This window comes from Acinonyx jubatus, chromosome A3 (genome assembly GCF_027475565.1).
Source record: "Acinonyx jubatus isolate Ajub_Pintada_27869175 chromosome A3, VMU_Ajub_asm_v1.0, whole genome shotgun sequence".
Lineage (NCBI taxonomy): Eukaryota > Metazoa > Chordata > Mammalia > Carnivora > Felidae > Acinonyx > Acinonyx jubatus.
In genome coordinates, this window is record NC_069388.1 from 16,408,168 (window position 1) to 16,425,210 (window position 17,043).

Genomic DNA, 17,043 nt, shown 5'->3' on the forward strand with positions numbered 1-17,043 from the left:
GCCCTGCTTCAGCTCCACCAGGCTTCTCCTCCCCCTGCATTCCCAAAGCTGGTTTTTAACAACCCCACACGATGGTTCTGCATAAACCGTTTTGAAAAATTCCAGCATGTAGAACATGGAATAAAGTGAAATCTTCTCCTCTAACCCATCTTTAATCTCATTTCCAAAGTAACTGCTGTAAACTAAATGGTGACCATCCTTTTGGACCTTTGTCTACAACCTATATATCTTATACTAGTTTTCCCAGAAAAACAGGCCATACTATACATATGCATAGCAACTCACTTTTTCTCACACACATCTTTCCATGTCAACACATAAGAGATTTGGGGCACCTGGGTGGCTCAATCGGTTGAGTGTCCGACTTCGGCCCAGGTCATGATCTCACGGTCCGTGGGTTCGAGCCCCGTGTCGGGCTCTGTGCTGACAGCTCAGAGCCTGGAGCCTGCTTCCGATTCTGTGTCTCCCTCTCTCTCTGCCTCTCCCCCGCTCATGCTCTGTCTCTCTCTCTCTCTCTCTCTGTCAAAAATAAACATTAAAAAAATTAAAAAAAAGAGAGATTCAGTTGTTTTTTTAAAAAAACCCATCTGCCTCACATTGTATAATGTAGGATTAATTTCTGTATCCCTGTTCCCTATTTACCGTTTCTTTGCTGTTGGACATTTAAGCCGCTACCAATTTCACAATAATTCTAACAAGGCCGTGGAGAACATGGATGTGTTAATGTCCTGTGGCCTTGCACTCCTGTTTCTGTCTGATAAACTGCCCGGGGGGAGGGCTGGGTTCATTTTGACCTATCTACCAAATTCGTGTAAAAAGCTGGGCCAACTGACATGGCTATCAGCAGTGCTTCCACTTGCCTTTCCCTCCCCCGATGCTGCAGAAAATAGCCAGGCCACTCCTGCAGCAAGGCCACCGCAGGGGTGCATCTCTTCTCTGTCCTCCTCCTCCTCCTTCCCCTGCCACCCTCCCTGTCCCCTCCCCTCCCTCTGGCTGGCCGGACTCTGTCGTTTGGGTATGAAGGCCAAAGACATGTTTTCAGGGATGAGAAGGGGAGCCAGAGACTGAACCAATGGGAACCCACGTCCATGGATATTCCCTCCACTTTGACGTTCCTCAGCCCACTTTTCTGTGCTTCCTCGGCCCCCACCCACACTCCTACCACTTCCTCCACCTGCACACACCCTTTCTCTCACCTGCAGGTTCATCCACAGGCAGAGGGGATAAGGGCCACAGGATTCATAGGGAAAAATCTGTCACTCACATGAGCTGGGCACAGGACCTTTGGGCCAGTGTTCACACATAGTCCTGAGAGGGGCCCCAGGTTTCTTTCTGAAAAAAATATTTTTAGAAATGGATGAATGTACAAAAGCTTAAAAAAATCAAATAGGACAGGCGCTTGGGTGGCACAGTCATTAAACATCTTACTTTGGCTCATGATCTCACGGTTCTCGAGTTCAAGTCCCACATCAGGTGAGCACAAGCCCCGCTTCGGGTGAGCCCCACTTCTCTCTCTCTCTCTCTCTCACTCACTTTGTCTCTGCCCCTTGCTCTCTTGCACCCTCCCTTCTCCGCCATTCCCCCCAAATCAAATAGGACTATGAGGTGGATAATGAAAAAGATCAGGTCCTTTCCCACTCCTCAACTTTTTAAAAAGCTGCTTCCTTGGGAATTGATCTCCATGTGTCTAAATAGCATGATTATCCTGATATTCCTCCTCCTTATGATTTTAAAAATTATCAAGTGGACTCCTTTCTACTACGGAACGAGAACCTTTAGATCTCACCCATCCAAACTCACGCTTCTGCGTTTCCTAAAGTTAATTAATACTACCTCCTTTGATGGTTTGAAATATCAAATACACACCAAACACACACACACACACACACACACACACACACACACACACACACACACACACTTCTCTCTTAAACTGTCTGATAGAGCTGAAAATATCCTCTTAATACAATAATACAGCCGTTTTGATTCATTTGTTTGTTTTGTTTTCATCCTTTCTGAACATTTTCATTCTTCTCTTCTCACCTGGACACTTGTTCAGTTGTCAACCTGGCCCTTCCTTCCCATCACTCTGGACATTCCCTTCATCTCTCTCCTTGTTGGATGTCCTACTTCGTGGACGCCTATGTTTTCTGTCTTCCTTCCTTCCTTCCTTCCTTCCTTCCTTCCTTCCTTCCTTCCTTCCTTCCTTCCTTCCTCTTTCTGTTTTCTTTCTTTCCTAATTTTGAAATTGTGGGTAAATCTATACAACAAAATGTGCCACCTCAACCATCTTTAAGTGGACAGCTCAGTGACATTAGGTACATTCACACTGTTGTACAACCATCATCGTTATCTATTTACAAGACTTTTCCATCACCTCAGAGAGAAACTCTATGGCCAGTAAGCAATAACTGTCCATCCCCCTTTGCCCCAGTCCCTGGTAACCTCCAGTCTACTTTCTGTCTCCATGAACGTGCCTATGCTAGATACTTCTTGTTAAGTGGAATCATGCAGTATTTGTCCTTTTGTGCCTGGCTTATTCCACTTAGCATCATGTTTTCAAGGTTCATCCATGTTGTTTAATCCTTTTTAAAAAATGTTTATTTATTTATTTGAGAAGTGGGGGAGGGCAGAGAGGATGGGAGAGAGAGTCCCAAGCACACTGCCAGCACGAAGCCCAATATGGGGCTTGATCTCATGAACCATGAGATCATGACCTGAGCCAAGATTAAGAGTCAAGACGCTTAACCGACTGAGCCACCCAGGTGCCCCTGGGTTTAATCCTTCTTTATGGTTGAGTAATACTCTGTAGTATGGATAGACCACATTTTGTCTACCCATCAATCTACCGGTGGACACTTGGGTCCTTTCCACCTCTTGGCTATTGTGAATAATGCTGCAGTGAACAGTGGCACACAAGGTCTCTTTTCAGATCTTTCAGGTGCATACCTGGAATTTCTGAGTAATGTGGTAATTCTATGTCTGGCTTTTTGAGGGACCAAACTCCTCCTCAAGCAGCCAACCTGTTTCCCACAGTGGCTGCACCATTTTACATTCCAGCCAGCAGCTTCTCCACCCTTGCCAACAATGATTCTTCTCCATTTTTATGCTGACAGCCATCCTGGTGGGTGTGAAGTGGCAGCTTGTGTGGCTTTGATTGGCATTTCTCTAATGACAAATGATGTGGAGCATCTTATCATGTGTTTATTGGCCATTATGGTAGTCTTTGGAGAGATGTCTAGGCAAGCCCTCTGCCCATTTTTTATTTGGGTTATTTGTCGTTTTGTTGTTTGGCTTTAGGAGTTCTCTGTACGTTCTGGATATTGAACTCTTGTCAGATAGACAATTTACAAGTATTTCCTGCCATTCTATAGGTTGTCTTTTCACTTTCTTGATGAAGTCCTTTGATGCACCAAAGTCTTTCATTTTGATGAACTTCAACTTGTCTGTTTTCTCTTTTGTTGCTTGTGCATTTGGTGTCATATCCAGAATTCACCTTCAGTTCCAAAGTCATAAAGATTTGCCTCCATGTTTTATTTTACCTCTACAGTTTTAGCTCTTATATTTAGGTCATTGACCCATTTGGGGTTCATTTTTTATGTGGTATAAGGTAGGCATCTAACTGCATTTTTTCACAAGTGGAGATCCAGTTGTCTCAGTACCAGTTGATGAAGAGACTGTTCTTCCCCCACTGAATGGAATTCTAATAAAAAATCAACTAGCCATAGATGTATGGGTTAGTTTTTGAACTTTCAATTCTATTCAATTGGTCTTTACGTCTATCCTTATGCCAATATCACAGTTTTGATTATATTGGCAGCAAGTTTTGAATCAGAAGATCTGTGTCCTCCAACTTTGTCCGTTTTCAAGATTGTTTTGGCTTTTGAGATCCTCTTGTTATTCCATATGGATGTGAAGATCAGCTTTTCTATTCCTGAAAAAAGGCCATTGGCATTTCAATAGGTTTTGAGTCTACAGGTTACTTTGGGTAGTGTTCACATGTTAGCAGTATTAAGTCTTCCTACCCATGAACACAGATGTCTTTCCATGAATGTAGGTCTTCTTAAATTTCTTTCAGCAATGGTTTTGTAGCTTTTAGTATATAAGCCTTTCACCTCCTTCTTTAAATTTGTTCCTAGGTATTTCATTTTTTTAGATGCTGTTGTAAGTAGAGTTTCTTTCCTGTTTTCCTTTTTGTATTGTTTGTTGCAGGGGTATAGAAACACAAGCGATTTTTGCATGTGTTAATCTTATACCCTGTGATTTTGCTTAAATTAGCAGCTATGGCAGATCTCTTGTGGATTTTTTTTATATAAGATCATGTCATCCATGAATAGTTTTACTTATTCCATCCCAATTTGGGTGCCTTTTATTTATTTCTCTTATCTAATTGCTCTGTCTAGAACTTCCAGTATGAAAAGCAGTGGTGAAAAGTGGGCTTCCATGTCTGGTTCCAATCTTAGGGAGAAAGTCTCTTACCACTGAGGATGATATTAGCTGTGGGGTTTTTTGTAGATGTCTTTTATCATGTTGAGAAACTTCCCCCTCTATTCCTAGCTTTCTGTTTTTCTTGTGAAACAGTGTTGGATTTTGGCAAATACCTTTTCTGCATCAATGGAGATGATTGTGTTTCCTCCCCCCTTCACTCTAGTAATGTGGTGTATACATAGACTGACTTTATTTTGAACTATCCTTGCATTTAAAAAAATGTTTATTTGAAAGAGAAAGAGAGAGAGAGAGAGCGAGAGAGAGCGTGCGCACACGAGTGGGGGAGGGGCAGACAGAAAGGGAGAGAGAATCCCAAGCAGGCTCCATGCTGTCAACTCAGAGCCTGACTCAGGGCTTGATCTCACAAAGTGTGAGCTGAAATCAGGAGCCGGACGCCTAACGGACAGGGCTACCCAGATGCCCTGAAATGCCTTTGCATTTTGGGGATCTTCCTCTTTTTTGATTTACTCTCTCATTTTAATGGAGCACATCCTCCAGTGGCTTTCTGAGGAAAGGTTCACAGGAGATAAAAGTTTGAAACGTATGTTTGAAAATGCTCTTTCTGCCTTCACATTTGATTGACAGCTCAGGTGGGTACAGAATTCTAGGATGGAAGTAACTTTCCGTTGGAATTGTGGAAACATTGCTACACTCTCTTGCTTCCAGCATTGCTGTTGAGAGGTCAATGCTATTGATTCATGTTCCTTTGGATGAGACCTGTTTTATTCCCTCTGGAAGCTTTTAAATCCATTGTTGTCATTATTCTTATATTTCACAGTAATGTAGCTTAGTGTCATTCCTTTTCACCCACTGTTTCAGGCATTCAGTATAACCTTTCAACTTGGTAACTATAGTCTTGCAACTCTGTGAAATTTCCTTTTAGTAAAAGTTTTTTTTTTTAATATAATTTCTTTGTTCTCTTTTATTGGCATTCCTATAAGTTGTATATTGGACCTCCAGCTAGTCCTTTAATATTATTTCCCGTTTTTCATTTCCTTGTCTTCTTATTCCACTTCCTGGGCAACATCAACTTTATCTTTCAACCCATGTGTCGAATTATCTCTGCAACCAATTTTAAATTTCCAAAAGTCCTGTCTTGTCTCTTAATGTTTCTTTTCCTTTTACAGCAGCCATGGCTGGTAGAGGACTAGCTTCTACAAGTGGAAGGATCAACTCTTCTACTATAACAGGGAGGAAAGAAGTAAGAATGGAAATGGATGGGAGGAGATTGGCAGATGAAGTGGCAGGAGGGTGGAGGTATTCCTCCTGATGACTTTCATTTTCTCTGTGATATAGATGATGAACACATGTATTGAGACAACAGGGAAGGTAATGGGGCAAGATGTTTGAAGAGTATGAAAAGGTAAATCAAAGATAACCCCCACAAAAAACCAACTGTTTCCTGGGCAGCCTTGAGGGTCCACACAGAAGCCAGAGACCATCAGTCAACCATGGCACCAATCCCCTTAGTCAGATAAGCTCTCGGGAAAGGTGTGGAGAAGATGGGCTTTGGACAGTTCCATGGTTGGTACTCTAGCTAAGTAGTCTAGAAGAGCAGCAGGGCAAAGAAATTAAGGATAGTGACAAGAAAGGGGTTGATGTGATCGAACAGGGCATTTCTGCCACTTGCCCACCTGCTCAGTCTCTGGGAAACTTAACAGAGTCTAACCATTCAGCTTGACATTTCCCCACCTGAAAGTATGATGTTATTTTAAAAACTGGAGGCTTCATTGAATTTTCTGCCCTTGACCATTTTTAAACTGTCAAGGATCAGGCCCTTTCCACACTATTCTTTGGGGGTTCCCATTGTTTACATTTCTCAGTGTAGACAAGTATATCCATTTATCTTTATCCTTTGTTTCCTATCTTTAAAATAGAATAAGGACTCCTAACAACAAAAAGAATACTTTATTCTCTTCAGTGATGGCACTATTGATATACATTTCATGTTTTCTGGATGTTTTACCATGAAAATACAAACAGACTCTGACTATATATCATCCAGATGTTCCAAGTTTATTTATGTTGTTTCAATACACTGACAAAACACCACAGTTTTAACTTCTTCTCTCTCAAGAGTCAAGAGTCATTTTATCTTAAACCAGAGGATTCTCTTAAAGAACACACATGCACGCACACGCACACGCACACACACACACACACGGTAAGTACAAAAACAATTCCACCAAAGTGCATGTGAATGAAAGTGCAAACAGGCTTCATTTTCAAACTCTGGGATCATTCTCTCTGCTTCAGAAATTAAACAGAAAGGTCCTCAGCGCCCTAAGCCAGGGCGGGGCAAGGGCTGGTCGCGGCTGCTGGGGCCAAAGTGTAAGCGGTGTCTGCTGCTGGAGAGCAGGGCAGAGGCACATAGCATGGGCACTGGCACCAACCCTCTCCCTTCACTGGGCACCCAGGTCAAGGTGCGATGATCTTGTCTGGGGACAGGACGGGGGTGAAGGGGCAGTAGGGCAGATTTCTTTCCTTCTTTTTATGTTTTTTTTTTTTCCCCCAAAGAGTCTGACGTTGGTGCAGAAAGTGCCGAGGTCTCAAAGTTCAGAGCCTGGGGGTCCTTTTCTCAAGGCCCTAAGTCCACCTTGCCCTTCCCGTGGGCAAGCACTAGAAGTGTGGTTGGTAGATCCACATGGCAAAGCTGTCCCAGCCCTACTCGCTAGGACAGGTGAGGTCCCGCAGCACAGCTATGAGCACTTGCTGCCTCCTCTTCACACCACAAAGCCAGTGAGCATCTCTCCTCAGTTTCAAAAAGGAGCAAAGCCAAGGAGCTGGTGAGTTTTGCCACCACCCAAGCAACCAAGTCAGAGAGGCTCAGACTCGCTCCTCCTTACTCTTGGCCAAGGGGGCAATGCAACCTCCGTAAACCCGAGTGCCAGCCAGAGGCAGAGACTGCCCACTTTCCTCTCGGGAAGCCTGTGCTCAGAGCTGCCTCTCGGGGCCGAAGGGAAGGAACGTCCGAAGCCAGGTGGGAGTTCAGCTGGGTGGCTGAATGGCTGTGCTGGCAAAGCTGTGTGACCCCATGTAAGAGAGGGTCTCCTACTGGACTGTGGCAGGAAATCAACAGAGCTTTGAGTGTCCCACTTCTGTGGGGAAGATAAAGCTTCATATTTTAACAATAATAGCCCTTGACATTTTCCCAGCATCGAGCCTCATAGCTGCACCTGTCAAACACTCCCAAGGGTGCCCTAGGTGCACACACACCATGTGACTGAGGGAAGCGGCCTGGCTCTGCACCCCACGGGCCCATCTCAGCACCTGGGGCCACAGAAGCGTGGTTTGGTTGCTCCTCACCTCTGTGTAGGGCCAGCTCCCGCCGGGCCCTCTGCCTCTGCCCCACCCCGGCTGGCCTGGCAGTGGCTCGGTGGAGGCTAGGCCCCCACTTGGACAGAAAGGTCTAAGTCCCAGAGCCCCAGCAGGCACCTGGCTGGCAGTGCAGGACAGACGGAGGGTGGTACGAAAGGTAGGGGCCACAGAGAATTCAAAGCTAGAGGAATTCGCCTTCCCAAGGCCCAAGTGCAAGTGGGCTTTGTAAGACTCCGCAAAAGCAAGACATTTAAGGGACAGGTCGAATGTGATGTCATGAGGTATGTGTGCTAGACATAGTGGCATATTCCCACAGCCTGAGGCTTGGCAGGTGTGGGGCCCTCACCCCATGGGCAATGTCTTGGCTGAGATGCATGGCTGCAGGGAAGGACGCTATGCCCTATGCCCAGCTTTGGGGACCATCATGCCTGCTGGAGCTTTCCCTCTGGCCAAAGACCCGAGCTTGTCTGACATACCCTTGAGCTGCCTCTTCCCCACACCTGATAGAGGAAGGGTATATGGGGAACATCCATGGAGCCTTGACCTTTTCTGCAGAGGTAAAACAGGCTCTAATCACCTATTCTGCTAGAAACAGGACTTGGCGTGGGCCACTAAAATGCTAGCCGATCCAGAACTGGGCATGCTTACAAAGGCATCTTGGCTTGGAATCCCCCACTTGTGGGTAAAAGGGAGAAAGGCAGCCAGAAACTCCCAGTGGGCCTATGAAAACATGCTTCTGAGGCTCACCCATCCAAGAGGGAAGAGCCAGTGGTCTGGGTGGGTGATGGCATGGGCCCTGCCCCGGAAAACCAGACAGCAGAGTGAGTAAAGATGTGTATGGCAAGGTTACTTCTGGGTAGGAGCCAAGGAAAGAAAAGCATGGAGAGATGCCAAAGAGAAATGAGCCTCTGACAGGAGGCCTCCCATTCTACCAGATTGTCCTTAACGGCTAAGAAAAAGACCCTTTGGTGATAAAACAAGTCAGCTGGAGGTGTGGGGCTGCCATAGGCAGGGCACCTCCAATCTGCTCCATTGGTAACGCTCCTCCAGCCCGGTCACACTTTCACTGGTGTGCCTGGTGGCAGATGAGCCCCAGGACGCGGGAGCCAGGACTCCAAATTCCCCAGGGCTCCTCTGCTCCCACGTACCTTGTAGGAAGCAGCCCCGGAGAGAAGGAGGACCCCTGGTAAGATGTAGAGGGTGTTGGGAGTAGGCGGGGGGGGATATGAGGAACTCAAGTCAGGAAGGAAGCATCAGCTGTAGAGGGAGGCCCAGCTCAGGCTGGAGGAGAGCCCAGCCCTGAGCCACTCACTTTAAGGTGTCATCGGCGTTTTTGAACATGAGAATGGCGTTATAGATCTTCAAGGCTGGGCCCAGCTTGACGCTCATGATCTTCACAATGTCCGCCTGTGTCAGCAAAAGGAAGGCCTCGCCGTCAATCATCTGAGGGGTTGGGGGAGGGAGGTGGAAGGAAAGTGGGGAGAAGGTGGAGAGGGCCGCAGGGAAGGCAAGGCGTGAAGGAGAGGTGGGGTATCCATGGGGAGTGGGGAAGGGAGAAAGAGAATAGGGAGTAAAGGATATATGGGAGGAGGGACGGAGGACAGAGACGGGAAGAGGAAGGAAAAGGAGAAAGGAGAAGGGAAGGAGAAAGGAAAAAAGGAAGACAGCAATGGGGACAGAGAAGGAAAGAGAGATATCCACTGGTTTCCCCATGTTCACACACATACACTTTCTCTTTCTTTCTGTTGACTGGTCTGATTTCAATGTGTGTTTGCATAATATCTTCTCAGTCGTCACTGACAGTGGCCTCAAAACACTGGCTGCTTGCAGTCCCCCCATAAACCCACTGGTGAGTGTTAGTGCTGCTGACAGTAAACAGGCAGACACTGTGAGCGTGTCTGGGTGATGCAGTTATGAGGTACACAGTATTACCTATGAGCTATTATTCTTAAGAGGGGGGTTAGGAAGGCAGAGAGGAAGGGAGGTGATTTAATCTGAATCTGGGCAGACTTTCCTTAGGGCCGTCAGTGCCAACTGCCAGACTGGACAGGCTGACTACCCATAAGACCATCTGTCTGCTTTGCTCTCTAACTTCTCACTAATGAAATATCCCTCTCATGACTGGTCTGTGTCCCGGCTGGAGAGATTCTTGACCCGTGTGTCTGAATGCATCAGTCCAGCCAGACAAAGGCCACTCCCTGGAGCATGCGCCTCCTTGGGGAAGTTGATGCCGTGGACCAGGTCCTGGAAAAGATCATCCTCAGCCCTCACAAAGGTCCTGCTCCCCACTGAGACTCCATTTGTTGCTGGCAGTCCACCCTTTGCCCCCTTTGGCCATTGCTTTTGTATCACAGACCATGCTGAACTGAGAGATGAGGTAGATGCCCTGGGGAGAGAGATGAGGACCAAATTCTTGTGTGGTTCTGTGGCTGGCTGAACACATGCACTCAAAGAGCACTTAAGACTCTTGTCACCAAAGGAAGACCTCTGCAGGGTACCACATGGTTCTATTTCATTAAACACGCATGGTGAAGGTGTGACTTAAAACACAGAAGGCTTAGTTATCAAACGACAAGTTGTATGAGACTGGAAAGGCTCATTAATATCAGAATGACAGAATCAAGATTTAAAACAATGAGACTATGAAACCAACAAAATAACATTTAATAGGGATAAATGTAAAGTTTTACATTAGGTTAATTAAAAAAAAAACAAACCCAGTGGTACAAGTAACAAAGTGGAAGATGTGGTTAGACTACAATGGATAATTGATATAAAAGGCACTTGGGGACTTTCATGACCTCCAAACTGGTCTGATATGGCTGTAACAAAGCTCATGCAAACTTAAATGTTACTAAAATATATATATATATATATTTGTATGTGTATATATATATATATATATATATATATATATAGTTCATATCTAGGGGAAAAGAAAACCACCCAAATATCCATTAACAGGAGAACTGTGGGCTACTCATAAAATGGAGCACTACTCAGCAATAAAAATGAACAAACCACCAGTATACACAATAACACGGATGGACCTCGAAAACATTACACTGAGTGAAAAGAGACAGACACCAAAGAATAGAAGCTGGACTCATTTATAAGAAGTTCAACAACAGGTAACACTAACCTATGGTGCTACAGATTACAACAGTGGTTGCCCATGAGGGCGGACACTGACAAAGGGGTCATGAAAGAACGTTCTGGTATGATGGAAATGTTTTATATCTTGACTGAAGTACTGGGTTCCAGGTGTACACATTTCACAACACTTGTGGAATTGTACTTTTAAGATGCATGCATTTTCGTTCCATGTACATTTTTATCTCCATTAAAAAACAATCTAGGTATCAGTTTGTCAGTTATAACAAGTGCACCACTCTGAGTGGAGGTGATAACTGGGGAGGCTGTGCACATGTCAGGGATGGGGGTATATGGAAAATCTCTGTACGTTTCTCTCAATTTTGCTGTGAACCTAAAACTGCTCTATAAAATCCTTTTAAATATAAAATCAAAAAACATCTAGGAGGGGGCAGAACACAGCCAGTGTGTTCTGTGCTGGTCACAAGGCATCTGAAACCAGGGTACAGCTGTGGACACATATGTGACAGTAAGATCACCAGCCTACGAGGCCACACCCCACATGGGGAGGAGTCTGGGGGCTCCACCACACAAGGACACTATGAAGAAACGGCTGACTGTGTTGGGTCTGGATAAAGAGAAGCTTCTAGGGGAAGAGGAGCAGACTTCTTTCTTCTGGGCACCTGACCTGGAGAGGCTGAGACTACATGCTGCTGGGTGAAGGGGGATGCATGTATTCTTTGGAAAGAAGATCTAAACAAACTCCAAGGTCCCTTCTAGTTTCAAATTGTGTAAACTAGGAGAGTCACAGTAAAGTTCTTTACTTAAGGACAACTATTAAAAGTCAGAACCACCATTGAGCCCCCACTGTATCAGGCACTCTTGTATAGTGATAGGATTTATATACTATTCTACAGCATGGTGGTGATATAGTTATACTAGACAGTCTGGTACAACGATCCGTTCACCATTTCCAACGCTCACAATGGCCCTGCAAGGTTGTCGTTATACCCGCTCTACTTCCATCTTATAGATAAGAAGATGTGGACTCAGAGACAATAAAGAGCCCAAACCAGCAGAACTGGGATTCACATCTACACTGTCTGCAAAGCTAGGGTTCTTTTATGTACAACTCATGGCTTCTTATCCTTGGTAAGCTTTTGGGTCTCGGTTTTAAGTATGTGTTAGGATCCTTGAAGTAAAAGGCAATACCTGTGCCATTCAAGACACACTTTAACTTACTGTCCCTGGTGAAGCCTAGGTTTGGAAAACAAGCTGGGCAGAGAGCAGAGAGGAGTGAATGGAGCCCTGTCTCCAGGAGGCATTTTCCTTCCTGAGGACGCTCTGAACACAGCGGGTTCACAAGCTGGGCCACGGCCTATACCCGATTTTTCCTAGAGGCATGGGCCACTGTGACCAGTCTCCCACAGGCCGGACAACAGAGGGCCCTCCCTAGCAGAGGGGGCAGTGCTGGTGAGGCCACCTGCTCCCTGCCATCTCACTGAGTGACCCTTCTGTCCCCGCTCTGCACTTGTACCTCACCTCACCTCATCTTTGAAGAGTCGTGCCTGGTCCTCACAGCCAGTCAGGGTCTGAACGAAGCTGAAGACCTTGGAAACCAAAGAAGACGTGTTGCCAAGGGGCTGGGGGGAGGGGGAAGGGGAGAGGCGGGCCCAGGTGGACTTGGTGCTCTCTGGGCTTCGACAGTGTTGCTTCTTCTTGTCAGCCCAAGAGGATCCTTGTGTCTCTGGTGCCGGGTGAGCAAGGAGAGGCCCAGGGGAAGCCTGTCTCTCCTGCTGGACTCCACGTGAACCAGCAGCACGTCCCTCTCCCCACCCACCGGGGTAGGCCTGCTGGCCCACGTCTCGGCCCCCGCCGGGCACCAGGAGGGGCTGTGGACGGGAGGGATGAGAGGGAGGTAGTGTCAGGTGCAGTGCCTGCTCTGCCTGACAAGGGCCTTTCCTGAACCCTCCTTCCAGGGTGTGGTGTGGTGACAGCACCAAGTGGGGAAGAGGAGTGGGGAGGGGTCCTTGCTCTCACCTCGTCAATGGTCCACTTGGCAACTGCTGAGGCCGAGATGCCTGCCACTCCCGGCAGGAGCTTGCAGTGCTGCTCCCAGCACACCGACAGCGAGCGGTCAGGGCGGGCCGACAGGGCTGACGTGAAGAGGGACTGGTGCACGGCGTCGGGAGCTAGTGCTGAAGGCAGAGGCAGAGGCTGGCAGGCTGGCGCTGAGGACTAAGCTGGTCCCTGAGGCCCACTCCTACCCATGCCCCTAGGGAGGACCAGGGCCTCCTGAGAGTCTTGCACAGCCAACAGGGAGATCTGACTCCTCAGCCACTGCCCATTCCTCCTGGTGAAGCGAGCGCCTCGCATTACAGACTCTCGGGAGTCGGCTTAGGACCCGCCCAGCCCTCTCTCTCTGAGGCTGCATCACCCGGGGCCCCGGCAAGGAGGTGCTGTAGCACCCCTGACTGTTCTCTAGATACCTTGTAGCAGGATGGCCTCCAACATCCGAGAAGCTCAGCCCTGACAGCAGAAGCCTGTTCTGTTTGCCCTCTTTTCCTGCCTGACTCTGGCGGAGTCAGGGTGCTTCTGTCTGAGAACCCAGCCGCAAGCGTCTGCCACTGCCTCCAGCTCCATTCTTCCCCCCACCCACTCCCCAGCCTGTTCCAGCACCTAGAAGGTGATCCCTGACCCGCTCGCCAACTCCACCCTGCCTGTCACCCTGCTTTCTGACCTGCTCCTGTAGTCCTGGCTCTTGGCCTCCAGCCTCAGCTGCTGTATGATCTCATGACTGACGCTGTTTGGCCTCCTCCTTGACCAGGCCTGGAGCTCACCTGCCTGGACTTCGTCTACTCTTGGAGGCTCGGACACACCTGGCCCCCGCCTACCTTACCAGCCTCGACTGGCCTTGGGCCATGTGGCCACTGTCCCATGGGGCTTGCCCTGCCTCTCTCTGCCCACAGTCCAAGAGAGCTGCCTCCCTCCTGTTCACTGAGCTTTTAGTTCTAGACACACGGCTGCAGCTTGCCATTGCCGCCTCCCCAGGGGCCCTCCCCCAGCTCATCACAGACCGGCTTTCCCCGCCCCTTTGGCCCTTAGCTTCAGCCTTTCACCCTGACTCCTCTGCACCTCCAGTCACTCTTGGAGCCTCTGGGATCCTGTCACCAGCCCCACGGGCTGCTCTGTAGCTCGGCCTGCCTGCCTGCCTGCTGCCATGTCTGCTTATCAGACCCAAGCTCTGGGCCACACTCCACAAACAGCCCAGGCTTCCGCACCGTGAAGGACCTGCTGCTCCCCCGGCTCCACCTGCTCTCAGCACTTGCCTGCAGCACAGCCGGGATCTCTCCTGACAGTTACCACCACAAACACTTCATCTGCCCGGCCACAGCCTTGGCCTCCTGTTTCAAGTCCTCTTTCTGGTTCTCCAGGAACCAGGTGAGGGACAAGGCTGAGAGGCTGTAGGGAGCTTTGCTCCTAATCCTTCTTCCCTGGAGCCCAGGATGGGAACTTTCACAGGCAGTCAGGGTGTCTTATCTAACTGCAAGCCTTCTAGGGGCAGGTTCTTCTGTTTTTTTTGGCTTATAAACAGCAGAAATTTACTCCTCACAGTTCTGGAGGCTGGTTAGTCCAAGATCAAGGCACCAGCAGATACACTATATGGTGAAGGCCCACTCCCTGGTTAACAGATGGCCGACTTTTCACTGTGTTGCCATATGGTGGAAGGAAAAAGGGAAGGCTCTGGGGTCTCTTTTATAAGGGCACTAGCCGCATTTCTGAGGGCTCCACCCTCTTGACCTGATCATTTCCTAGGCCCCACCTCCAAATATCATCACATTGGGGATTAGGTTTGAACATATGACTTTGTTGGGCGGACACAAACATTCATTCTATAGCATGATGATGATGATGATGATGATGATGATGATGATGAGGTAAGCCCTTCCTTGCCCTCTCTGGGCCACAGCCTCAGTCTCTGGAAAGATTTAGCTTCCCAAGTTCTTGGGATACTTTTGGAATGAACACACAGGCACACGCCCTCTGGTGGCCAGAGCCAGACCCTGGAGGGGAAGCTGGCCAGATGTCCCCTAGGTGGGTAGAAGAGGTGCCCACTGCAGTCCCATCCTCAGAAGTCCTAACTCCGAGGGCCTGAAGGCTGGCCAAGCCCCTTCTCACTCAAGCCTGAAGCTGCAGGAAGTGCCGTCTGTTTCCACCAGGAGGAGACAGCATGGAATGGCAGCAAGAAGAGGTGAGCCAATAGACAAGGCTAATAATACCAGTACATAATTGTGCTAAGCCCTTTACCTGACCTTCTCTAAATGAGAAGCCTCCTACCAGCTTTTGAGGTGGGCATATTTTCAGCATTGCACAGATAAGCAAGCTGAGGCTCAGACAGGGGTCCCTCCCCAAGGTCTCACAGCCCATAAATGGCTGCCCAAGTCCAGGGCTGTGCTCTTAACCACCATGCTACAGATCATCTGGGTTGCAGAGACTGTTCCTGAAGAACCGGAACACCTTAAGTCCTGCCCAGAAACTGCAATGAGCCAGGCTATCTCTCATGGTCTCTTCTAGCCTTAACACGGTGTGCATTCAACTCAAATAAGGCATGATCCCTAGAGCTCCTGCCGTGTATCAGGCTCTGTGCTGAATTAAAACAAAAAAAGTTTTTTAATGTTTGTTTATTTTTGAGAGACAGAGTGTGAGCGGGGGAGGGGCAGAGAGAGAGGGAGACACAGAATCTGAAGCAGGCTCCAGGCTGTCAGCACAGAGCCTGACATGGGGCTTGAACCCACGAACTGCAAGATCATGACCTGAGTCGAAGTTGGACGCTTAAGTGACTGAACCACCAGGCACCCCAGGCCCTGTCCTGAAGATGTAAGATGAATTTGTCACCCAACGGAAGGCTCAGTCACCTTGTCCCTCCCTTTGGAGCATGTTATGGGCTTAACCGTATTCCCCCAAATGCATATGTTGAAGCCCAACCCCCAGTACCTCTGAATGGGGCTGTGCAGTTAACCCTGAATAATGTGGGGGTTAGGGGCACCAACACCGCACGCAGTCAAAAATCCATGTGCAACTTTGACTCCCCCAAAACTTTACTACTAATAGCCTACAGCTGACTAGAAGCCTTACCAATGACATAAACGGTCATTTAACATATATTTTGTATGTCATATGTATTATATACTGTATTATTACAACGAAGGTAGCTAGAGAAAAGAAAACATTATTCAGAAAATCATGAAAAACTACTTTTACAGGACTGTGTGCAGTTCAAGTCGCTGTTGTTCAAGGGCCAACTGTATTTGGAGATGGGTCTTTAAACAGGTGATTAAGTTAAAACAAGGCTGTTAGGGTGGGCTCTTCTCCAATCGGGGGTCCTTGAACACATGTAGAGAGACACTGGGAGGACACACGCATATAGGGCAGACCACGTGAGGACACATTCAGCAAGAGAGCGGCCACCTGCAAGCCAAGGAGCGAGGTCTCAGGAGAAACTAGCAGATACCTGATCTTGGACCTTTAGCCTCTGTAAGTATGAGAAAATAAATTTCTGTTGTGTAAGCTACCGAGTCTGTGACACTTGGTTGTGGCACCCAAGCTAAGGCGAAGGAGACCGAGAGGTGGACGGACATCTGGGTTAGGTGCTTCTTGCCTGTTACGCCAGCAGCACAGAGCAGGAGTCAGCTCTGAGTTTGAATGCCAGCTCTGCCCCTTATGAGCCGAATGACCTTGGGCAAGCGGCTTCAGCCTCTGAGCCTCCTCCTGTTCCTCTTCTCTCAGAAGAAGAGAATGCCGTCCACATTACAGGATGCCTGAGAGGGTCAGTGACAGTATACGTATGGCACCTGCAACAGTGCCTGGCCCGTAGTAGGGGCTCAGTAAACAGTACTGGTAACTACTATTATATCAGGTACTTGACACTTGAAAGTATTACTCATGTCTTCAAATGAGACTGAGACTCAGAGATATGAAGCGATTTGCTTAAGGTCACACAGCTAGAAAGTGAACGCCATGGCCTCCCTCCCAGGAGGCCTAGAATCAAGGGGAACGGGGCTGGGGGGCATCCTCCTGCTGCACAGTGGAGAACCAGAGGCCCAAAGAGGCTCAGAGTCCCTTCTGCAGACCCACAGCAAGGCC

The 17,043-nt window shown here is 48.1% G+C and overlaps 1 protein-coding gene across 17 annotated transcripts in view; it reads right to left on the minus strand.

The window, feature by feature from the left end:
• Nucleotides 1-990: 990 nt before the first annotated feature.
• The window catches only part of L3MBTL1 (L3MBTL histone methyl-lysine binding protein 1), a 43,652-nt gene continuing 27,599 nt past the window's right edge, over nt 991-17,043 (minus strand). For 9 of the 17 annotated variants that reach the window (XM_053199924.1, XM_053199922.1, XM_053199923.1 and 6 more), the window contains 4 exons: nt 12,940-13,097; nt 12,447-12,509; nt 9,119-9,249; nt 6,484-7,586 (listed from right to left, as the gene is read on the minus strand). In XM_053199924.1, coding sequence (XP_053055899.1) covers nt 7,331-7,586; nt 9,119-9,249; nt 12,447-12,509; nt 12,940-13,097 — 608 coding nt within the window. In that variant the 3' untranslated portion in view covers nt 6,484-7,330. The other 8 variants (XM_053199935.1, XM_053199934.1, XM_053199930.1 and 5 more) reach the window with 7 other exon arrangements.